Source organism: Mobula birostris, chromosome 3, assembly GCF_030028105.1.
Source record: "Mobula birostris isolate sMobBir1 chromosome 3, sMobBir1.hap1, whole genome shotgun sequence".
Lineage (NCBI taxonomy): Eukaryota > Metazoa > Chordata > Chondrichthyes > Myliobatiformes > Myliobatidae > Mobula > Mobula birostris.
Genome location: NC_092372.1, coordinates 160232885 through 160258413, shown reverse-complemented (window position 1 = coordinate 160258413; position 25529 = coordinate 160232885). Strand labels below are relative to the sequence as shown.

At 39.0% G+C, this 25529-nt stretch overlaps 1 protein-coding gene across 1 annotated transcript in view; it reads left to right on the top strand.

Moving 5' to 3' along the window:
* The first annotated feature begins 796 nt into the window (after positions 1–796).
* Positions 797–25529, top strand: part of LOC140195377 (insulin-like growth factor-binding protein 4) — a 120546-nt gene continuing 95813 nt past the window's right edge. The window contains exon 1 of the mRNA XM_072253589.1: positions 797–1229. Within this exon, the coding sequence (XP_072109690.1) occupies positions 881–1229 (349 nt within the window). The 5' untranslated portion in view covers positions 797–880. The remainder of the gene's footprint in view (positions 1230–25529) is intronic.

Below are 25529 nucleotides of genomic sequence, written 5' to 3'. Positions count from 1 at the left end.
GTTCTTAATTATATTCACTAAAGCTTTAAACTGCTGTTGCCCAAGGGTATTAGTATTAAACATGTGAAAAAGAGTGATATTTATTTAAATTAAAAAAGAATAATACATAGGCAAAAAAATATACCATCCAATGGGAATACAATCATGTTAATTCTCAGTGCTGTCATGCTTGGGCATTAGGTCTGGTTGCCTAGTTCTATTCGACATCAAACAAAAAAAACATGTGAGACATCATCCAGCAAACTGCCTGGTTTTTAAAGATCTTGACTCCAAGTAAGATAGTACCAAAGTTTGAGCCCTTTTAAATGTTTAGCCTTACTGAATATACAGCTTTATGTTTTTATCTTGCAAAATTATTTTTCAAAACTGGTGATGTCTATGATTCTTTTGTAACTTAAAATCTGCATTTTGTTACATTTACTTCAATGTATATTTTTTATAAATGTCCTTCTTTTGTTTTTTTCATCAAAGGAGGAATTCGTAAAGATCAAAAGTGTGTTAATGAACCCCCTCACAGTTAGTTGCACTGTAAAATACAAGGAGAGCAGATTTACGGCTGGAAAAGTAATGAAGTTATCACTATATATCCATCTGCTTCTTGGGATAAATAGAATGTCAAGTCATGACTATGTTGTTTTGGCTGTAACCCAAATCTTCAAGTTCCTACTGGTACAACTATGTGTTTAAGACCCAGCGAAAGTATTTTTCCACTTCATGCTGTATGATTACACCCACATGTAAGGAATAGCTAATCAGAGTCCTGACCGGAATTTATCACTAACTAGTCTAACCATTGTATAAATAATCCTGATTGCACTCGGAGTGGCTAGGTATTGTGAGTAGGCTTCTGTTCCCCCTCTCGTTTACTTTCTGTGTTTCGATGTGTCTTTTAAAGTATTTGAGCATTCTGCTTATGCTGCTTTCGCCACTGATCTCGGAGGCAGCTGGGCCGATCCGTTGCTTGCCCTGCACCGAAGAAAGGATGGCGCACTGCCCACCCGTGGATAATACGTGCACAGAAGAGATGGTGAGAGAGCCAGGTTGTGGCTGCTGCCAGATATGTGCACTGTCTCGTGGCCAGCCTTGTGGGGTATACACGGCACGCTGTGCGACAGGGCTCCGATGTTACCCTCAGCTCATGGAAACCAAACCTTTGGAGACTCTCATGCAAGGACGTGGCATTTGCATGGATATTGCTGAAGTGGAAAGGATTCAAGCAATACAAGCAGGTAATCATGAAATATGCATTTGTAACTTAGTGACAGAAAAGACAACCTAACTTGAAATAATTTCTTTGCTATTAGCAATAAACTAACTCTTTTCTGAGCTATTAACATTGTTAGAATAAATGGAGATAATGTGCAGTTAACCACCCCTTTGCCTTTAAAATCAATTAACTTTCCTGAAGTTTTCATAAATTTTAAGGGTTTGCGCAGAATAAGAAAGTATTATCTTCACACATTTTTTTATAATCATGACTTTCACATGATTCCATCTTGTAAAAATTGAAAGGGATCTTCAAAAAAATTCGGATAATGTTTGAAGCCTTTATTTGGCTGATGTTTTCCCTTTTTAGTGCTTGGCTTAAGGATTGATTTATTTCTTATGTCAATGTGTTTTCTAATATGTGCTTCATTTCCTACACTTTACTGAACAGAAATACAAACCTTCTCAACAGAATTATAGCAATGACAGTATACACAGATTGCAGACTAAATTCTGCTGAATGCAAGGTTTACACACCAGTGTTGTATAATTAGTTAGGAAACAAACTCACATAATGTAATATTTTAGTTTCAAAATATTTTACATTGAAATAGAGAGTGATACATGATCTATGACTGTGCTTATTTCTGATTATCTGTCATGTTCTTATTTGATCTATGCCCCCTCCGGTAGTGAAATCAGTATCAATCTTGTCACTGTTTAAGTACACTTGTAAAGTTCACTCATACAGGTCTCTCCGTGTGTAGATGATGGCATAAAGAATGTTTCATGGAACAGCGCCGCAAATGGAAAACTGTACAGTAAATAAAAAAAAGAGAAAGGAAAACAGACTTTTTTTTCTTCCCCTGTTTTAAAGTTATGATCTTTGGGGGAAGTCAAATTAGAACCAGATGTTTGTGCTGGTTTAAAAATGTTTGTTTATAATTAGAAAGGATTGGCACCATGGTTCTGTTCATAGCAAATCCTGTTATAGCATTAGCTATTCCTCATCTCACCATGCATACATGGGCAGCTGGAACAATATTATGTTTAATTGAATTTCAGAGTTTAATATAAAAAACACTGATTTAAAGGCCTCCCTCATTAAAGGGCATTATTTTCAGTTTCATGAAACAATATCACAAATTACTTGCAGAAACTTTCAGAGTTGTGTTCTACCACACTCAGGAATTGACTTGGGAGGTGAGATATAATCATAGATTTCCAAAGAAGCAGGTGAGATAACAGAATGCCAGCAAGTTCTTTGTTTAGTGTTCATATTCAAAGTAAATTTATTATTAAAATACATTTATGTCACCATATACTATGCTGAGATTCATTTTGTTGTGGGCATTCATAATAGATAGAAAGAAATACAATACAGTCAATGAAAAACTACACTCATAGAAGGATGGACAAACAATGCGCAGAAGAAGACAAACTGTGCAAATGCAAATTCAAATAACAATAAATAAATAATGAAGAACATTTAGAACATGAGTCGCAGGGTCCTTGAAACTGAGTTCATAGGTTGTTGAATCTGTTTAGTGTTGAAGTGAGTGAAGTTATACACGTAGGTTCAGGAGCTTGATGGTTGAAGGATAACAACTATTCCCGAAACTGATGGTGTGAGACATAAAGCTCCTGTACTTCCTTCCCGGGGGCAGCAGTGAGAAGAGAGCATAGTCTGGATGATGGGGTTCATAGATGATGGAATTGAATAGCTAATCTATGATCAACAGGGAATTTTAAAAAAAACATGGCATTTCACTTTCTTTGATATCGCTTATTATCAAAGGTATAACCTTGTGCTATCCCAGTTAGAATTCTCATTTTGTGTCGGCTTAGCTTATTTTAGCCAAGAAGGAAGAGGGAGATTGAAACTGTGCTCAGATGGAACCATCCTAATCTAGAGAGGGAAATTCATTTAGGATTCATGTACTGAATCCCTAGCAACAAAACCTGAAGGAAACCTTATGTAGATGTGGCGAGCATAAAAGAAACAGAAAATGATAGAAAAATTCAGTAGGTCAGATTTCATCCAAAGAAAGAGAAACTGTCAAAAGTTTTTGTCTGGAGTCTTTCATTAGAGCTGAGGACGTTCTGCCATCCCGGGAGGATGGGTCTAGCCACAGACAAGAGGGAAAGTGGAGGCTGCAGTGTAGGTAGGACCCGTGCCAGTTGGGGAGGCACTGTAGCGTAGTGGTTAGCCCAACACTTTACAGTACAGGTGGCCAGAGTTCAATTCCTGCAGCTGCCTGTAAGGACTTTGTACGTTCACCCCGTGACCGCATGGGTTTCCTCCCACAGTCCAAAGAAATACTGGTTGATAAGTTAATTGGTCATTGTAAATACTCCCATGATTAGGCTAAGATTAAATCAGGGGATTGCCTGGTGTTGCGGTTCTAAGGGCTAGGCGGCCTATTCCACACTGTATCTCAGTAATAATTATTAAAAGAGAATATCTGCTCCAGTATTTATAATAGTCTGTTAGTCACTTTTTCTGATACAGCACATGAAAAATTATTAGCTTGTTGCAATTTAGAATGAACCCATCATGGCACCTCAGGATTAGTGGCATCAAGACAGACAAAACAGAGGGAATAAACTGATTTAAATCTTGGCCCATATCCCAGGCAATTAGCATTAACATAGATGAGCTCTGCATCTTGTTTAAATCCTACTGACCAACTTTGCACTTGATCCTGGTGAAAATTCTTATTCTTTTTCCAATGGTTTGTATGCTACTGTTGATAAGAGTTTACAGTTAAGAATTCCTTAATTTTCCATGTGTGGAGCTGGGTATCACACTTGCTCTGACAACACGCTGGAGGAACTCAGTAGGTCGGGCACCATACGTGGAAACGATCAGTCAACATTTCAGGCCGGAACCCTTCATCAGGACACTCTTGCTCTTCCTGGACCTGAGGGGAATTTGGCAAAACAATTATCCAGGGCCATTGTGGCATTGGTTCACTTTAACACAGAGTCAGGCCTGCAAGAATCTCATTGTCATTTCCCATTGTCTCCTGATGTTAAACTGTAGCTGAATCAGAATCAGAGTGTGTGCCTTCAGGCTCTTGTATCTACTTCACCATGCTAGCAATGAGAAGAGAGCATGTCCTGGGTGATGAGGGTCCTTAATGATGGATGCCACCTTTCTGAGATATGAAGAATTCTGCAGTTGCACGTTGATGAAGGAGTTGGTCAATTTTTAGTAGGAATCTTCACTGCTGCTGGACAACATTGTTAAATCTGTCAGTCCTAATGGATATATTTTTTTGATTGGAATATGACTATGACACACATACAGGTCCTAGAGAATGAAACTGACGTGCAGACATAGTAATTAGTTACAAAGGCAAATGGCCTTTCTTGGAAAGGGTAATAACATGATGACAGCAAGATCACAATTGTGTACAGCATTGGTCTCCATGTCAAGAAAAAATATACTTACAATGCTGAATAGGTACACTAGGTTAATTTCTGAGATTACATGCCTGTGCATACATGTAGCTGAACATGAAAATAAACTGGAAGAAGGGTAGAATAAGTTATACCTATTTTCACTGGAGTTTAGAAAAATAAGCATTGTTTTTACTGAAATAGAAGTTTCTGAAGGTGACTGATGGAATCAATCCTGAATGAACTGACTGAGAGTATACAAAAGTGCAGCATATACTTTCAGACTACAGGACTGGCCATTTAAGATCGAGAGAAAGAATTACTTTTCTCAGGAGAATCACAGCTCTTTGGAATTCTTAACCCTACAAAGCTATGGAGGCTGAGCCAGTGCAATATACTTCAAAGAATTTTATAGTCAGTACCTCTCAGCACTTTTTTGGCTGCAATATATCTTTAACAATTTCAGTCCTTTCTTGAATCAATGACTGATTTGAGTTCACAACTGCATTCAGTGGCGACTTTATTATGTGCACCTGCTAGTTAATGTAAATATACGAGCAAATGAATTCCAAAAAGGATGCAGACATTATCAACAGGTTCAGTTGTTGTTCAAGCCAAATATCAAAATGGGGAAGAAATGTAGTCCAAGTGACTTTAACCGATGGTGTCTAGAGTTTACTGAGAATGGTGCGAAAAGCAAAAAAAAAATCAGTGAGCTATAGTTCTGTGGGTGAAAACACTTTGTTAATGAAGGAGGTCAGAGGAGAATGGCCAGACTGGTTCAAGCTGAAAGAAAGGCAACAGTAACTCAAATAACCACACACTACAACATTGGTGTACAGAAAAACCTCTTTCTCATGCACAGTCTTGAGTAGGTAGGCTAGAGGCTACAGCATCAGAAGACCACTCCGGGTTCCACTTTTGTATCTAGTCAAGTGGATGCTGAGGTGTAAGTTTAATATTGTGGTGTTTAATAGTTGGAGCTTATCCAGCATTGTTCAACCCATTCCTATGTATTTAAATGTTTTTCCTCATTATAACCCAGAGAGTGGATCTTTTATTGAACAGTCACAAAAACTAGAAGTATTCTAAGCTGAGATCATCAATAAAATATCAAGAAATGTTGTCGTATTGCTCATAGCATCTGTAAAGTTCAGTTTCAATAGTCAAGATATTTGAAATCTCAACACTAATCGTTACATTACTGTGATTGGATCCTATCAATACTATGCCAATTTGATCTGCAATCTCTGTGTAATTGAACGTGATGTGGGGCGATCATATGGAGAGAATGAGCATACTCACAGACCATCCAGATCTCCATTTGCTGTCTTTTCTCTCAATTTTATTGGCTAACTGTGGGAGAGTTTCTTTAAGGTTTGAAATTCCACCCACTGATCACAGCAGCAAAGATTTAACATCTTAGAGCTTTTCAAGCAGTTCCCACTCTGTACAGGTCCAGGTTCACTTCATGATTCAGGATGTGATCATTATAATGCTGTTTTTTAACCTATGTATTTTCACCATATCTGTTTAACTACTTTTCTGCAAGCACCACAAGCAGCACATATTTAGCACATGAATGAAATGAAAAAAATATCCAGTTTCTAGGCATGTGTCAGGTTAGAAGCAGTCAGCTATAGACCATCTGAATGAAATGTTAGGAAGAGCTTCTGCTGTGAAGCTTTCCATTTTTAAGTGTAGATCCTCCGAATTCATTTAAGTTTTACTGGATTGGAATTAAATAAGTGTCCATGTGTGTATCTTTGAGATGCTGAAATACTAACATTATACACATCGCATATTGAGAGTGAAGATTATTCTGCCGCAGCAATAAAAGCATATTTGATAGCAAATGGAAATATAAATGTTGCAAAAATATTAGCTATCAGCAAGTGAAATTTAAGAACAGGCTGGGCAAAAACATTCTTGATACTCTCTCATCTTCCAATAAACCTTAAGCAGTCTAAGTCTTTTCAATTGCATGGTTTGGATTTATTTCAGTCCCATTTCAGCTGACTTTCCCAATGTTTCCAATCAATAAAAACAAAATTCCTGTCCTTTAATTGTGGTCACCAGCATTTTTTATTTTTGCTTGACTGTATGGAAAGCTCCCAGCTTCCCTTGTGATAATTTTTGCTTGGGTTTATTGGACGACTGGGTGATTGAAGAGTGTGTTAATGTTGCAATGGAAATTGTGCTTTATGGCTCTTTAGCTCTGGTTCTGTTTGTTACATTCAATTCTATAAAATGTTCATTTACACTGAACAGAGATCTGGGAAGACAAATAATCTCCTTCACTTTCCAACACAATGGTGAAAGAAAAACATACAAAAGCATACCATGCACAGAGTATCCAAAGTAATTTACAGCTTATGAAGTACTTTACTGTGTACTTAACTGGCATAATGGAAGGGAGCATCATTGCCAACTGGGATAATGGCCAGATAATCAGCTCTTGTTTTGTGATAGTGGCTGAGGGGTAAATGTGGTACCGAATATCTGAAATAGGCAGGCATATTCTGTGAAAGTAGGTTTTCATTTCTTTGCACTAATCATATGGATTTAAAAGAAAACTGACCAAATGCATTTAAGATGCCTCAGCAGGTTTTGTTGCATGTACAAAGATTCACGATGCACCAGATAGCATATTTTCATTCCAGTTTAATTCTGACTTTTGCTGAATTTTTATAGTATATGATTCTGGACAGAAAAACCAGCAAAATCAAAACATGGGTAAGCTTTTTAATATCCTAATTCACAATTGCCTGCTGCACACAACTTCTGAAGACAAACTTCACCCCTCCTACAACACTGCTGCTTTTGTAAGTACGTCACATAAGTTAGCTGCAGTCACTATTTTGGCTGTGGCAGTATTTGTAATGAAATGCATTAGGTTTGGCAACCAAGGTTATTTATTCAACATTATACTTTCCATGATATTACTTTTATGTTTAACACTGTCATTCTTCAAAACTTTCCTCGAGCCTCAACATGCCTTCCTCTGAAAAATCCTCATGACTGCTCTCTGTCTAAAGTAAGTCAACCCAGTTGGGCTCAGGTTGCATTGACCAATGAGTCTGCTCTTGTCCTGCTCTTCCATAAACTCCTTCACTTATTTGAAATGTGGTCAGCACATGGAGGAGTCTTTTAGAGTTTCAAAATATAAAATCATGCGTTCTTATGAAATGAAAGTTTTCTGTTAGCAAGGACATGAGAAAGGGTTAATTGATTTCTTCAAAGTTGCTGGTGAACACAGCAGGCCAGGCAACATCTCTAGGAAGAGGTACAGTCGACGTTTCGGGCTGAGACCCTTCGTCAGGACTAACTGAAAGAAGAGCTAGTAAGAGATTTAGAAGGGGGAGGGGAGATCCAAAATGATAGGAGAAGACAGGAGGGGGAGGGATGGAGCCAAGAGCTGGACAGTTGATTGGCAAAAGGGATATGAGAGGATCATGAGACAGGAGGCCCAGGGAGAAGGAAAAGGGGGAGGGGGGGAAACCAGAGGATGGGCAAGGGGTATAGTCAGAGGGACAGAGGGAGAAAAAGGAGAGTGAAAGAAAGAATGTGTGTTTATAAATAAATAATGGATGGGGTCCGAAGGGGAGGTGGGGCATTAACAGAAGTTAGAGAAGTCAATGTTCATACCATCAGGTTGGAGGCTACCCAGACGGAATATAAGGTGTTGTTCCTCCAACCTGAGTGTGGCTTCATCTTTACAGTAGAGGAGGCCGTGGATAGACATATCAGAATGGGAATAGGATGTGGAATTAAAATATGTGGCCACTGGGAGAGACCGCCAGAGAAAGCAGGATCTCCCAGTGGCCACACATTTTTACTCCACGTCCCATTCCCATTCTGATATGTCTATCCACGGCCTCCTCTACTGTAAAGATGAAGCCACACTCAGGCTGGAGGAACAACACCTTGTATTCCGTCTGGGTAGCCTCAAACCTGATGGCATGAACACTGACTTCTGCTACTGCCCCACCTCCCCCTCGTACGCCATCCGTTATTTATTTATATACACATATTCTTTCTCTCACTCTCCTTTTTCTCCCTCTGTCCCTCTGACTATACCCCTTGCCCATCCTCTGGGTTTTCCCCCCCTCCCCCTTTTCCTTCTCCCTGAGCCTCCTGTCCCATGATCCTCTCATATCCCTTTTGCCAATCACCTGTCCAGCTCTTGGCTCCATCCCTCCCCCTCCTGTCTTCTCCTATCATTTCGGATCTCCCCCTCCCCCTCCCACTTTCAAATCTCTTACTAGCTCTTCCTTCAGTTAGTCCTGACAAAGGGTCTCGGCCCGAAACTTCGACTGTACCTCTTCCTAGAGATGATGCCTGGCCTGCTGCGTTCACCAGCAACTTTGATGTGTGTTGCTTGAATTTCCAGCATCTGCAGAATTCCTCGTGTTTGCGTAATTGATTTCTTCTTTTGATTTCAAACTCAGGATTCCACATTCTCCTGAGTTAATCATCACCTCATCTTGTCTACCTTAGTTAGCCATTAAACTAAACCTTTCCAATTTCAAATTTCTCCCAAGATACAAACTCCTACTTTATTTCTCCACAATTTCAATAGGTTCCACATTTCCTGTAGCCATGTCGTCAGGTATTAGGTTTCTATTGAGGGCCTGACACATATCACTAGATACCAGTCAGTAAGTGCTACAGCAAAAAATTCTATAGAAACCTCTTTCCCTGTGGTTTCTTCTTCTTGGCAACCTGATCAACTCAACAAAGGCTGCATTCTCATTCCCCTTTTTTATTTATTTAAAAAAATTCAATCCCACTTTATAAGGAAATATTCCTAGCCTTTACAATTGTTCTTGCAAGGTTAAAGTATTTCTGATCTTTAATTTCAGTTTGTTTTTAATGTTAATGGGTGAGTTGGATGCAGGCACAGCTCAGTTGTTGATTGAGTGAATAATAGTTGGACATGTGTCCCCGATGACATAGAAAGCCACTCTGAAATCTGGTCACATTTTGAAAGAAAATAATACTTCAGGATGTTTTCTAAATTTGTCTTTGAAGTACTTGCACTAAATGTAAAGTTCAGATGGGTGATCTTTTTAAAGTTAAGTACAACATATGATTTAAAATGCAGCTGGTTTATAAGAGCTCATAAATTTTATTTTCAAATTTGCTCACTTAAATAAGTTTGCTAGATTGCTATCAGATGTAGAATGTTGTTCTGCTACATGATTTGCTCATTCAGGACCTTCACAATGCTCGACTTTACATGATGACAATTTAGCTTGGCTCTTGTTGACAGCTTTACAGTCTGGATGGAGCTAAGAGGAACCATGGGATAGAAAACATAAAGCAAAATAGCACTCGGGAGGCAGATGTCTTTTATTCTCCAAACAGTCAAGCAATATTGGGGATGCATCAAACAGGAAGTTAGGAATGTACATAATAAGTGCACTACAGTAATCGTTCATGATTTTAATCTTTGTTCAAACCAAATTAGCAATAATACTGTGGAAGATAAATTCCTGAATTGTGCGCAGGGTTTTTACATTGAAAAGCCAACAAGGGAGCAGCTATCTGAAACTGGATACTGTGCATTGAAAAGGGGTGAATGAATAATCTTGCCATGCAGAAACTCTAGGAAAGAATTTCCATAATATGTTAGAATACTTCAAAGAGATGGAAAGTGAACTGGCTCATTCCCAAACAGGGACTGTTAACTAAACAAGAGAAAAGTGCATAAGTATGAGGAGTAAGTTGGGTTTTGTAGCTTTTTTGAAGGGAAAAATGGTGAATAGACATGGTTAACATTTAGGGAAAGAATGCAGGAATTTTACATTGTTCATTATTCCTGGCACAAATACAATGAGGAGAAATTGATCCAACTATGGATATTAGATCCAAAAAGAAGGTATATGACTTTGCCAGAGAAAGTAAGAACCGCGAGGATAACAACAGGTTAGAGTTCAGCAAAAAGAATCAAGTTTCGAAGAAGGGGCAAAAAAATGGAGTATGTGAGTGGATGCCCAAGATACATAGAACTGGTTTATAAGAAGAATCTACAATTATATAAAAATAAAAAAAATACTGGTTAAATGTAGCAGCCTTGCAATCACCGATGAGGATCATCCATAATGGAATTAAGGAATTGGTAGTGCAACTAAATATTTTAGCTTTGACCTCACAGTAAAAGACATTAATAACTTTTTGGAAATGCTAGAGACCAACAGTCAAATGACAAGGAAGGTTTTGAAGAAATTACTTTTATTTAAAAAAATCAGTGTTAGACAAATCAGTGGGGCCAGAAGTCAGTAAATAGTCAGGGCATAATTACCTGCACACCAGCATGCTGAAAGAGAGCAATGGAAATAGTAAATGGTTTAATTGTCATTTTCCATTACTCTACAAATTATAGACTAATTTTCCTAATTAAAAGGATGGTAAATGCAAACTCAAGTTTTAAAAAGGACAAGAGGGGAAATCGGAAACTACAGGCCAGCAAGTCTTATATCAATATGAAAACTGTTTCATTTGTCTATATACATATATGCTTGAATGATAATTAAACTTGAACTTGAAAATGCTGGGGTTTATTATTAAAAATGTCATACAGCATATTTCAAACACTGGATATTGACAGGCAAACTCATTAAAGATTTATAAAAGAGAGGTTGTATTTGACTGACCTTTCAGAATCAATTGATTTATTTATTTATTGATTGGCATATAGTGTGGGGTAAGCACTTCTGGACATTTGAACAGAGTTGCCCTGGCTTAATCCTGGCCTAAACATGGGACAATTTAGAATGACCAATTAACCTACCAAACAGTATGTCTTTGGACTGTGGGAGGAAACCAGAGCACCCGGAAGAAACCCAGGCGGTCACAGGGAGAACGTACAAACTCCTTACAGGCAGCGGCAGGAATTAAACACAGGTTGTTTGTACTGTAAAGCGTTGTGCTAACCAGTACGATACTATGCTGCCTCCTTTTATTGTCAAAGTATATATATGTCACCATATACAATCCTGAGAGTCATTTTTTCGTGGGCATTCACAGTGCCTTTGAAGCGTTATACAGTTCTGTATCTGTAAGGCAAACACTAAGCAGAGTACAGTTTAAATGATAGAATGGGAAATGTTCATGTACAAAGAAATCTGGGAATTGCTTTTAAACGCAAACAACAGGAATTCTGCAGATGCTGGAAATTCAAGCAACACACATCAAAGTTGCTGGTGAACACAGCAGGCCAGGCAGCATCTAGTCCTGATGAAGGGTCTCGGCCTGAAACGTCGACTGCACCTCTTCCTAGAGATGCTGCCTGGCCTGCTGCGTTCACCAGCAACTTTGAGGTGTGTTGCTGGGAATTGTTTTACATCTTTCAATTAAATCAAACATAGAAGTTCAGCAAGCAGTTACGAATTCAAGTAGGATGTTGACATCCAATAGAAGAGGCTTAGAGTCTTAGAGCCATAAAACACGACAGGACAGAAGCATGCCCTTCAGCTCTTCTTGTCTTTGCCAAATAATCCAATTGAACTACACCTGGACCATAGCCTTTCATAGCCCTCCCATCCATGTACCGATCCAAGTTTCTCTTAGAAGTTGAAATTGAACTGGGATCCACTACTTCCACTGGCAGCTGGTTGAAGAAGTTCCCACTCAAGTTCCCCTTAAACATATAACCTTTCACCCTTAATCCATGACCTCTATTTCTAGTCTCATCCAACGTCAGTAAAAAAAAACCTGTTTTACCCTATCTATAACCCTCAAAATTTTGTTTCCATCTATGAATTCTTCTCTCATTCTCCTATTCTCTAGGAATAAAGTCCAAACCTACTCAAACCTTTCCCTATAACTCAGGTCCTGCCAACATCCTTGCAAATTTTCTAAAAACTCTTTCAATCTTAATGACATATTTCCTTTAGGTAGGTGTCCAAAACCACACAAAGTACTGCAAATTAGACCTCATCAACAGATATACAACATAACATCCCAACTCCTGAACTCAGTACTCTGATTTATGAAGGCCATTGTGCCAGATTTATTCTTTACAACTCTATCTAGCTGTGGCACCACTTTCATGGAACTATGGATCTGTATTCCCAGATCCCTCTGATTTACCACACTACTCAGTGTCCTACCGTTCACTATTTGAGTCCTACACTAGTTTGTCCTCCCAAAGTGCAATACCTCATATTTGTCTACATTATAATCCATTTAGCATTTTTCAGCCCATTTTTCGCAGATGCCACTGCAAGCTTTGATAGTCTTCCTCATTATTCACTATACCCCCAACCCTGGTGTCATCCACAGATTTGGTGATCCAGTTTACAGCATTATCATCCAGATGACAAACAACAACAGACCGATCCCTGTAGCACACCACTAGTCACAGACCTCCAGAGAGAGAGAGAGAGAGGCAATTTTCTGCTACCATTCTCAGATTTCTTCCGCAAAGCCAATGTTTAATCTAATTTACTACCTCATTTTGAATGCCAAGCGAATGAACCTTCTTGACCAACCTCCCATGTGGAAACTTGTCAAAGGCCTTGTTAAAGTCTATGTAGGCAATATCCACTGCCTTGTCTTCATCAACATTCAATAGACAATAGACAATAGGTGCAAGAGTAGACCATTCGGCCCTTCGAGCCAGCACCGCCTTTCACTGTGATCGTGGCTGATCATCCACTATCAGTATCCAGTTCCTGCCTTATCCCCATAACCTTTGATTCCACTATCTTTAAGAGCTCTATCCATCTCTTTTTTGAAAGCATCCAGAGACTTGGCCTCCACAGCCTTCTGGGGCAGAGCATTCCATATATCCACCACTCTCTGGGTGAAAAAGTTTTTCCTCAACTCTGTTCTAAATGGCCTACCCCTAATTCTTAAACTGTGGCCTCTGCTTCTGGACTCACCCATCAGCGGAAACATGCTTCCTGCCTGCAGCGTGTCCAATCCCTTAATAATGTTTCAATAAGATCCCCTCTCAGCCTTCTAAATTCCAGAGTATACAAGCCCAGTCGCTCCAATCTTTCGACATATGACAGTCCCGCCATCCCAGGAATTAACCTTGTGAACATACGCTGCACTCCCTCAATAGCAACAATGTCCTTCCTCAAATTTGGAGAACAAAACTGCACACAGTATTCCAGGTGTGGTCTCACCAGGGCCCTGTACAGCTGCAGAAGGACCTCTTTGCTCTTATACTCAATTCCCCTTGTTATGAAGGCCAACATGCCATTAGCTTTTTTCACTACCTGCTGTACTTGCATGCTTGCTTTCAGTGACTGATGTACAAGAACACCTAGATCTCATTGTGCTTCCCCTTTTCCTAACTTGACTCCATTTAGATAATAATCTGCCTTCCCGTTCTTACCACCAAAGTGGATAACCTCATATTTATCCACATTAAACTGTATCTGCCATGCATCTGCCCACTCACCCAGCCTGTCCAAGTCACCCTGCATTCTCATAACATCCTCCTCACATTTCACACTGCCACCCAGCTTTGTGTCATCGGCAAATTTGCTGATGTTACTTTTAATTCCCTCATCTAAATCATTAATATATATTGTAAACAGCTGCAGTCCCAGCACTGAACACTGCGGTACCCCACTGGTCACCCCCTGCCATTCCGAAAGGGACCCGTTAATCACTACTCTTTGTTTTCTGTCAGCCAGCCAATTCCTGGTAACTTCCTCAAAAAACTGCATGGTTAGACATGACCTACGACATACAAAGCCGTATTTACTATCCTTAATCAGTTCCTGTCCATCGAAATATTTATATATTGAGTCCTTTAGAATACCTTCAATAACTTACGGACTATGGATGTTATGTTCACTGACCTATAATTTCTTGTCTTATGCCTAGAAATTTTCTTAAACAACAGAATAACATTAAATATCCTCCAATCCTCCAGTATCATAGTCATAGTCATAGTCATACTTTATTGATCCCGGGGGAAATTGGTTTTTGTTACAGCTGCACCATAAATAATTAAATAGTAATAAAACCATAAATAGTTAAATAGTAATATGTAAATTATGCCAGGAAATAAGTCCAGAACCAGCCTATTGGCTCAGGGTGTCTGATCCTCCAAGGGAGGAGTTGTAAAGTTTGATGGCCACGGGCAGGAATGACTTCCTATGATGCTCAGTGTTGTATCTGGGTGGAATGATTCTCTGGCTGAATGTACTCCTGTGCCCAACCAGTACATTATGTAGTGGATGGGAGACATTGTCCAAGATGGCATGCAACTTGGACAGCATCCTCTTTTCAGACACCACCGTCAGAGAGTCCAGTTCCATCCCCACAACATCACTGGCCTTACGAATCACACCCATGCTTAAGAATATTTAAAATTTCTCCGCAGGGTCCCCTGCAATCTCTGCACTAGCCTCCCACATGGTCCAAGGGAACACCTTCTCACGCTCTGGGGATTAATCCACCCTAATTTGGCTCAAGATTGTACACACCTCTCTTCTGAAATCTCAATACAGTCAATGACCACACTACTGCTTTGCCTCACTTCTCTAGACTCTGTCCATTTCTCGAGTAAATACAGAGGCAAAAAATCCATTAAAGTTCTCCTCCATCCCCTTTGGCTCTGTGCATAGATGACCACTCTGATCTTCCAAAGGACTAATTTTGTCCCTTGAGATCCTTTTGCTGTTTATTATCATTCAAATGTACACATGCATACTGCCAAATTAAGCAACATTCCTCTGTACCAAGACACACAACACAGTACATATAACTTACACAAATAATACATTAAGTAATATTACCACAAATAAATTAATAATTAGGTGTGTTCACGTCACAAGTAAAAAAATTAACACTATATCGCTACTAACGCTTTATGCGGGATGAGACCTTTGTGATGGCAGTGAGTTCAATAGTCTTACAGCCTGGGGGAAGAAGCTGCTTGCCATCCTAACAGTTCTAGTCCTAACGCTTTAGTACCTTCTGCCTGATGACAGAGGGTCAAAGAGATTTTTGGATGGATGGAAAAATCATTAACAATGATAAGGGTATTCTGCAGAGCTCATGAGAAATATTTCTAATAGATGGAAGAGCTATCCCAATGATCCTCTTAGCAATGCTCACAATGCTCACAATCCTTTGTAGGGAATTATGGTCAGATACCAGAGCAACATCATGCTTCTGATTTCCTTCTTAAAATATTCTCTTGCATTTCCTACACTCCTCAACTTCATTTGTTCCTACCTGTCTATACCTGCTATGCATCTCCTTCTCTTTCTTAACCAAAGCCTCAATATCTCTCAAGGAACAAGGTTCTGTTATCCTTGTCTTTTATTCTGACAGAAACATACAAACTGTGTATTCTCAAAATTTCACTCTTGAAGGCCTATCACTTACCAAGTATACTTTTGCCGGAAAACAACCTGTCCTGATTTACACTTGCTAGATCCTTTTGGATACTATCAAAATTGGTCTTTCTCCAATTTAGTCTCAACCTGAGGACCAGGCCTATGTTTAGAATGCAGAAACATGCACAATATCTTATTACCACAATGTAGGGCTTTAGTGGGACCTTTCATGGCCAGCAAATATTCTACACATCAGAAAAGCTCACAAAGACCTTTACTTTCTGAGGAGGCTGAAGAGAGCTGGACTTTGCACATCCATACTTGTGTCATTCTTTAGATGGGCAGGAGAGAGCATCCTGACAACCTACATCACTGTTTGGTATGGAAACTGCACTGCAGGGAATAGGAAGACTCTACGAAGGGTAGTCAAAACTGCCTAATGCATCACCAGTACCTGTCTATCCATCATCGAGGGTGTATATACAGCAAGGCGCCGATAAGAAGCCGGTAACATCATGAACGATCCCAATCACTCTGCTGATAGTCTGCTTGTCCCATGGAGGCTACGTGGCATCAGTGCCAGGACTACCAGACTCAAAAACAGATACTTTCCCCTAGCAATGAGGCTGATCAATATCTCACCCCTGGCCACCAGTACTTTATCATTTCCTGTCAGTCCCCTTATGTACAGACACTCCTCACTTTATGGACATACAGTCCATGTACATAAGCTATCTTATGTGTTTATATTTATTGTGTTGTTATTATTACAGTATCATCATTATTATTATTTGGATTACTACTTGTTCTTTATCCTTCATTTTTATCCAGACTAACAATTATTTCATTCTCCTTTACATCTGTGTGCAGGAAGTGAAATTAAACAATCTTAAATCTGACTGATTTTCATTAGTTTTAGTCTCCATACCCAAGAAAGAACAGTTTACAATGGTTCACCAGATTGGTTCCTGGGATGGCAGTTCCGGTATATCACGGGAGATTGAATCAGCTAGGGCTGTACGCACTAGAGTTTACAAGAATTACAAGTACAGCTCAGAAAAGGGCAATTGTATATCTTTCCCGTTATTGCTTTTTGAGAGGCTGGAGGAAGATCAAAGGAGAAATGAAAAAGAATCACGCTTACGTCTGAGGCTATCCTGTCACAATATCCTCCAGCAGTTATCTGAATTAAAGGAAATCCCTACTATACTGAGTGCAGTAGAACTTGGTGTCCACACAACACTAAAGTAAGATGGGGGTCCGGGAGCAGGGCTTGGGAGGAAGTTAGAACAGTTAGTTCATATGGAGTCAGTAGGGTCTCACACTGATGGATCATATTTATCAGAAGGATGATATGAGGCAATCTTCAGATTACCTTCTGAGGAATGTGTTAAATGGTATACACATAAACATATCAGGATGATCGCTAAAAATATAACATGGAAATGTATTTCAGTTAAAGGAACAGTGCTGTGTGAGATGTGTGCCATCTAGTTCCAACTCAAGGTAATGCAAGAACAGCAGGCTCCAAGTGTTTCTGGATCGGGGGTATTAATTGCTTAAATGGAGACCCAGTAACCTGTTTGTAGATAACTAATAATCTTAAATTTAACTCACTGAGGATGTCCAGACATAAGGAATACTTTATTAAATAGAACAAGCTACAATCTGTGTTAGAATGAACTTCAGGTTTATATAACAACCTTTGTTGTGGTTTTGCTTGAAATACTGACCTGCTATTGAAAAATGCTACACAGATCACTGTAGGAGACAGAGCTTGAGATTTTGGTTTAATTTACGAAAATGGCTGCAAACGTCAAGTTCAGACTAGATTTAACCTTGTTCTGATTGCACATGGTAAATATACAGCTGAGTAACTGGAAAGGCCAGACATAAGCACTACTTACCTGTATGCTTGAGGATGGAGAAAACAAATCTGCCTCAGCAGCTGCACTCAGCAACTGTGAAAGCAACAGACAAAAGAGCTTTCTCCTTTCATTGTTACCAATAGCAGTAAACGAGAGTAAAATGTTGTAGCTAGTTGGCAGCAGAAACAGACCGGTCCACCAAATAAGCAACCTATTGATGAGTCACCAGAAGAAGTTGTCAAAATTATTCGGGATTATTGGAAAATGACAATAGGACAAAGGACAATTTCAAGTTTTTCAGGAAATAGTCACTATACTTGACTGAATTAAAGTTACTGGCTTTAAGTAACTTCGAAGAATCTGATGAATTCATTCATCCATCTGTGATGAAGGATGTAGGGAATATTGTTTGAGAGAAGTACCTTGCCCCTAGCTACTTGTGAATTTCTTCAGGGTCATTGCACAGGGGGCAAAAAAAAGCCGGACGATGAGTTGGACAGTTTGATCTACACAGTCAAACAGAAGCACAAAAAGAAAATAACAGCCACAATGTCAGGTATGTATGTACTGTTGCAACACCATGAATGGCAGATGGGAAAAATGCAACTTAAGGAAGGAATAGAATAAATGGAGAAAAATATGAATCACTTTTCATCCACAGGGAGGCAGGTAAGAGTGTATTATTGAAAAGACGTGACCAGTTCACAATGTTTCACAGATGCAAGTTCTTATGAGATGTATGATTGGAGATTTAGCTTGTGGCGGTAATGTACCATAAGTTGGGTGCCAACCGCTGTAAAACAAAACGGAGAAGAAGGGAAGGAGATTTAGCAATTGTAGTATGGAGAAACTTTAAAAAAATAAACAAAGTAGAAGAAGCCAAACATCTTTGCTACTTTGGAGCAGGAGAGAGAGAGAAAAATCCAATTCCAGGATTCAATTGTGCAACAAGAAAATTCATCCCTTGAAAGCTTTCAAGGAAATTTGAATGGACAGTAAACATACATACTAATAACATGGATACATAACAGTCGTAATATCATAGGGTAAATTCAAGCTAAGAATGGAATATCTAAAGAGTAGAACTAAGTAGTGTGTAGAGTTTGTTGTCCTTGAAGTGAACTGCTTTCGAACCATCTGTTGCTGTGCAGTCTAGTAAATGGAATTGATAGAAAACAAATAGCAATCATGATTAAAGTACAGGCTACCTCAGATGCAAGTCCTTCACTCAACACGAAGCAGCTAGTAGATGAATTTGCAGATGTGTGTGAAACAATTAGAAGCTGGAGGGAAAATACCAGCCACAGCTGCCAAAGTACCAGCAGCTGGCATTACATCCTCTGAGATGTGATCAGGCAGCTGTCAAAGAGAGAATGAAAACTGAACTTGAAAGACTAATGGAGGCAAAGAATATCATGCCAGTAGGCACTCCTACTCTTCGGTGTTTACAAGCTGAGTGATTTTGTTCCACTTGAGTTAAATAAGGCTTTGAAAAAGAAAGCCTTAGCCATTTCAGCCACTTAACATGTCAGATTTGAGTAGACCAAAAGTCTTGACACCAAGAATGGAGTTTGGCATATAGAACTAACCACTTTTTATCTAAACACAGACCTTTTGGCAGATTAAGTAATTGAGAATACTTCTGGGATCAACACTACACCCACAGCTTGCTGAAGAGTGGATCAATCACTTAAAGAACTTTCTGTTTTAAAGACCACAGTGAGTGATGCAATAAATAAATATGATATAAAGACATTTTTGTAAAAAAGAAACAGTGATTAATTTCATAAGCATACAAATTATAAAAAAGAGAAAGGAGAAATTGGGTCTTTAAGGAGTAAGCAAAAAAAGGATTTTCTATAATCCTGAAATGGCAATGTGACAGTGAAAGTGAATAGATACTCTGCCTCAGATTCTATTCCAAGAGAGAGCTTCACAATAATTGAAGTCAAAAAAGAGTGCAACAACAATTTAAATGATGGAAAAAAGATACCAGGCAAACTATGCAAACAACACAGCCACAATCTTTGGTCATCATGGATACTCAGAGATACCAGTCAAGAGATAACTAATCAATTTCAACACAGGAAGTTCAAGGATAATAGCAAATAACACATGCAATCCTTATCTTCAAAAAGAGAGACAAAGCTTAACACAGGAAAGTTGGATTAACTTCAAGAAAGATGTTAGACGATACCCTTCACTTCAAGATCTGCTACAAACAATCGTGAGACTGAAATGGAAATACAGTTTGGATTTATCAAGGGAATATCACACTTAGCCAATTATTCTGAACTCAGAATAGAAATGACAAAGGAAGTGGATAAGAGCAAAGTTTTGAATGCCATAGGTAGTTAACTTTGGTCAGGTGAGCATGGAAACTAAATATCTCTTCAAGATAAGAAACTACAAAAAATGGGCAAGTAGATTTGGGGTTAGAATTATATGTGTTGACAAAAGTAATAAGACTAGTTGATAAGAAAATGAAAGCAAAGTACTGATGCTAATTTATGGAATATAAAGATAGGAGACAAGGATGAATATTAATTGATTAGACATGATGCATTACTGGATTCACATAATAATAAGGCTAGTGAAGTGCTGCCAAAGATGTTGTAACATCAGAGATTTGTACAGCATAGAAGCATGCCCTTTTGCATGCTACATGCCGATCGTCATGCTTCTACACAAATCTCACTTGCTTACATTAATTCCATATCCCCCTCTGCTTTGTTCATTCAAGTACCTCTTGTCCAAGTTCAAAGTCCACTTGCTATTTTTTTTGCTCACTTTCCAGCTGATCTAGATCATGTTGTTTTCACTGTCTACTATATGATTCTGATGTGATCCACAGACTAATCATGTCAAATTGCAGGGGATACAGCACCTACCACTGCGGTATGCCACTGGTCACAGGCCTCCGTTGGTTAAAATACAATCCTCCACTGCTACCCTCTGACTCCTTCTACAAAACAAATATGGGATCCAAATGGCTAGCTCACCATAGATCTCACGTGATCTGGACCAGCCTACCATGTGGCACCTTGTCAAAGCCTTGCTAAGTGCTAAGTCTTTATAAGGCACTGGTGAGGCTTCACTTGGAGTATTGTAGGCAGTTTTGGACCTCTTATCTACGAAAGGAAGTGCTGACATTTGAGAGAGTTCAGAGGAGGTTCACAAGAACAATTCCAGGAATGAAAGTGTTATATGAGGGGCATTTGATGGCTCTGAGTCTGTACTGACTGGAATGCAGAAAAATAAGAGGGATCTCATTAAAATCTATATAATATTGAAAGGCCTAGATAGAATGGATGTGCAGAGGATATCTCCTATAGTGGTCCAGAACCAAGAGACATGGCCTCAGAATAGAGGGACATCCATTTAGAATAGAGATGAGGACGAATGTCTTTACCTAGAGGGTGGTGAGTCTATGGAATTGGTTGCTACAAGCAGCTGGAGAGGCCAGGTCACTGGGTGTTTTTAAGGTGGAGGTTGTTGATTAGCCAGGACATGAAAGGTTACAGGGAGAGCACAGGAGAATGGGGTTGAGAGAGAAAATAGATCAGCCATGATGAAATGACAGAGCAGACTTGGTGAACCAACTGGCCTAATTTTGCTCCTATATTTAATGGTCTTTATGGTCTAAGCTCTGTTTAGACAATGTATACTATTTTGTTCTCATTAATTCTCTTAATCACTCTTCAAAAAGCTCATCAGTGTGCAGTTATTTGGCTTGTCCATGCATGCCTTCTTGAATAAAGGCACAACATTAACAATTTTCCAGTCTTTCAATTACACACCCATGACTAAGCAAGATAACCTCTGCCAGGGCTAGAGAAAGTTCTTCACTTGCTTTGCACAATATCCTGGGATACACTTGATAAAGCCCAAGAGATTTCATATTCCTTCTCTTTCATATTAATTGCCAAAACCTCCTCTTTCCTAATGTTGACGTGTTTCAGGACATCTATTCCCTGAATTCCCCGGTTTCTACAAAAATAACAATTATAATGTTTCTGCATGAAGGCTGAGGAAACAACGTAATATAGAAACTGTGTGGAAAGGTGAAAATAGCTTGTGCAGACACTGAATGAGTGAAAGAAAAGGTTATTCGGGCAGAGATTTTTGTACCTTTCTTAGTCATGGCTGAGTTATCATAAGATTAAAGGCTTTTTTCTGTGAAATAGTCTTTTTGCATAAAGTTCTATTTCTGTAAGGTAAAAGGAGAAGTACAATGACTGATTACAAGGAAGGAATTAACCTTGTCCTTCTATTTGTTGAGACAGGCATAATACTGTAGCACCCACGTGGTTTTTGTACATGGAGTTATACAGCATAGAAACAACATGTCCATGTCTATCAATGGAGAACCTTGAGTATTAGAGAGGGAACATCTTCCAAAATTTAGCCCAAAGCCTCCTATTCCTCAACTATTCAAGGGTCTCCAGCCCCTTGGTATGATCATAGAACTCTCCAACTTCCCGTAATTCCCTCCCCCTCCCTTCCCCTATCCCTATGTCACTCTGCCCCCTCCCCCAGCTGCCTACCACCTCCCTCATGGTTCCGCCTCCTTCTACTACCCATTGTGTTTTCCCCTATTCTTTCCTCACCTTTCCTGCCTATCACCTCCCTGCTTCCCTTCCCCCAACCCTTTATCTTTCCCCTTACTGGGTTTTCACCTGGAACCTACCAACCTTCTCCTTCCCACCCTCCCCCCACCTTCTTTATAGGGCCTCTGCCCCTTCCCCCTACAGTCCTGACGAAGGATCCTGGCCCGAAACGTCGACCGATCTTTTCCACGGATGCTGCCCGACCTGCTGAGTTCCTCCAGCGTGTTGTGAGTGTTGCTTTGACTCCAGCATCTGCAGGTTATTTTGTGCTTACCCTTACATACATCCACCACCCCTCCCTCCCTCACATCTAAACAACACCCTTATATCCATCCACCACCCCTCCCTCCCTTCCTCACATCCAAACAACACCCTTATATCCATCCACCACCTCTTCCTCCATTCCTCACATCCAAACACACCCTTATATCCATCCACCACCCCTCCCTCCCTTCCTCACATCCAAACAACACCCTTATATACATCCACCACCCTTCCATCCCTTTCTCACATCCAAACAACACCCTTATATCCATCCATCACCCTTCCATCCCTTTCTCACATCCACACTACTCCCCGTATACCCCTCCTGCTTGTCTCCACCCCATCATTTGCTGATCCATTCTTGGTATTTCAACCTGGATAAATAGTGTTATGTAATATTATTGCATTCTTAAAAAATATTTCTCGTGAGTTGCTAAGTTAATCAACAGGGTAGGGTAAAATTTGTGAGGTAGAATTTCTAATTCTAACAGTTGTTCACATGCGTTTTTGTAATTTTCACATTCAACTTCACAGATTTTAATCGGCATATCATTTAATAATTGAGGAAATATGTGAGATGTTCATGTCTTCAGTTATAATCTCTTGGTGTTTATGCTGTACAGTAACCCTAAAATCTGTACTTGAGCTGAAACTACATTTTGGACAGTTAACTTCAAAATAATGAGAGGGTTTTTTTTTGTTACTTGAAAGGATTTTTTAACGTTTATTTTTACTAAGAAGAGCAAAATCCCTGTAATGAAGCCAGTATAAAAAGTTAGTTGTAAAACAGGATATAATTCATCCATCATCTGTGCAAGATCAAGAGACTCCCGATTAATCTAGATACATTCTTCTGGCACACCATTGGAAGAAGTTCATCGCTTTCTCAATGCAGTATTCCCCATTTGGATCCTATTGTAGTGATTCACTAAGCAGTAAACTACCAATCAGTATAATGTTACTCTATTTTCTACAGGTTGTGAACTTAATTTATTTTCTGTTCTGTAAGAAGAAGTACTGCCTGATTTAGTCTGTTAAATTAATTATTACTTTCTCCAATCACTTAGGTCACTGAGCTGAAAAAGAAGTTAATATGATTGGCCATTAGTTAGTCTATATACAAATGTCTTTCCCTTTGCCTTCTTGAAAGAATGCAGTTGTAATGTTTGTCCATGCACAGCTATAATTATATATCACTTTGATTAAAAAACAGAATTTCCAGTTTCCCAGTGTATGCAGAAGAATAACTCAGTCTGTCTGCAACAAACATCATCATTTGCCCTTGCGCGTTGACCCTTTCATTCATTGCAGGGGAGTGTAGGGTTCATTCAGCTTTCAAGAGCACTTCAGCAGTGTGCAGCATGCATCACCAGTCGAAACAGGATCAACCATGCTGACATTAGAAATAAGTGGCAGCACGAATTCAATCAAGAATCCAATCTGATCTCCATGGAGTTAATCAGGCTTCTTCAGGAATATTGATCTCCTTCTGAATCACAATGGGTTGTTCAGAAAACTGCACAAAAATTGTTGGCAGTTGACATTAAGGCCACATTTACTTTATAAGGCACAGAGCTGAATCTATATAAGTGCTGCTAAAATTACACAGCACATAGAAAATGTGCATGTTTGTAAATTATAATATTATTGTCCAAGAATTAAGTATTAGCATATGCTCTCTCTTACTGAAACTAATTTTAACACTGCAAGTTCCGCAGTTACCTTCGTGCTTGTAATTGCTCTCTCACTGTTGTAGTGTTGCATCATTACAGTTTTCTTATAAAACCTATTTTTCCTAATTCATAGAATCATACGATTGTTATGCACAGAACCAAGCCATCTGACCCATCATCTGTGCTAGCTCCTCTAAGATAATTCCAATTGATCGAATACTCCAGTTGCTTCCCTATAGTTCTGTAAATTACTCATTCTTAAATAACACTGGACAATATATTTTTTTTGGAAGTGTTTTTTCTTCAGAATTTTTTTTATTTTGGATAGACTGCTTGAATATAAAAACAAATATAATTTCAGACTACTTGTATCAGGTAGGAATTTGGAGGAATAAAAATGAACTTTCATTGAATATAATGTGTTTAATTGCATAACATTGTCGACACTTTGTAATAGTTCAAACAAGCTCAAAATGCTTTGTTGATGATTTTCATTTGTACAGAGTGTCTGAGGATTCTCAGATAATGTCCAACAATAATCAGCCAGCATTGATGGATTCCAGTTGCCCTGATACTATTCCTCCATAACCGCAATGTCCTGATGAAACCTTTTACCATGCTCGTCACTGACACCAACCACATTGGCAAGAAGAAGCCTAAATGGGAATGCAGAATTTGAATCTTTCTAACATGTTGCTTGAAGCATGTTGTCAACCAGCTGCACGTAGTTTGGTGCTCTGTAGTTGGCAAGAAAATCTTCAACTATATTAAATTTTGCCTTCAATTTTTCAACAGCAAATGATGCTTTCCATGCAATTTTTTTCCACTCTCATTAGAAGTTCTTCAAATTGTCTCTCACTGATGAGCTGTTTGATTTATGGACCAACAAAAATGCCTTCCTTAATCTAGGCATCAGTTATTCTGAATTGAATTATGAATAAAGTAACAAATGTAGCTAATTTCAAAAAATGGTGCATGATAGGGAAATTTCATGGTGGTTTTCATGATCAGTAACCCAAGATCGATAAGATACCCCCAAAAGTATTCAGGAAGCAAAATTTTTGTTGTCTCTGTCTTCTCACCCTTTCTAAAATCCTGCCGGTGTTTCATTTTTACATATTGACAGCATTACATTTTATAAGATCAGAACTGCTTTTATCCAGTCTAACATTAATTTTAAAAAAAACAGCA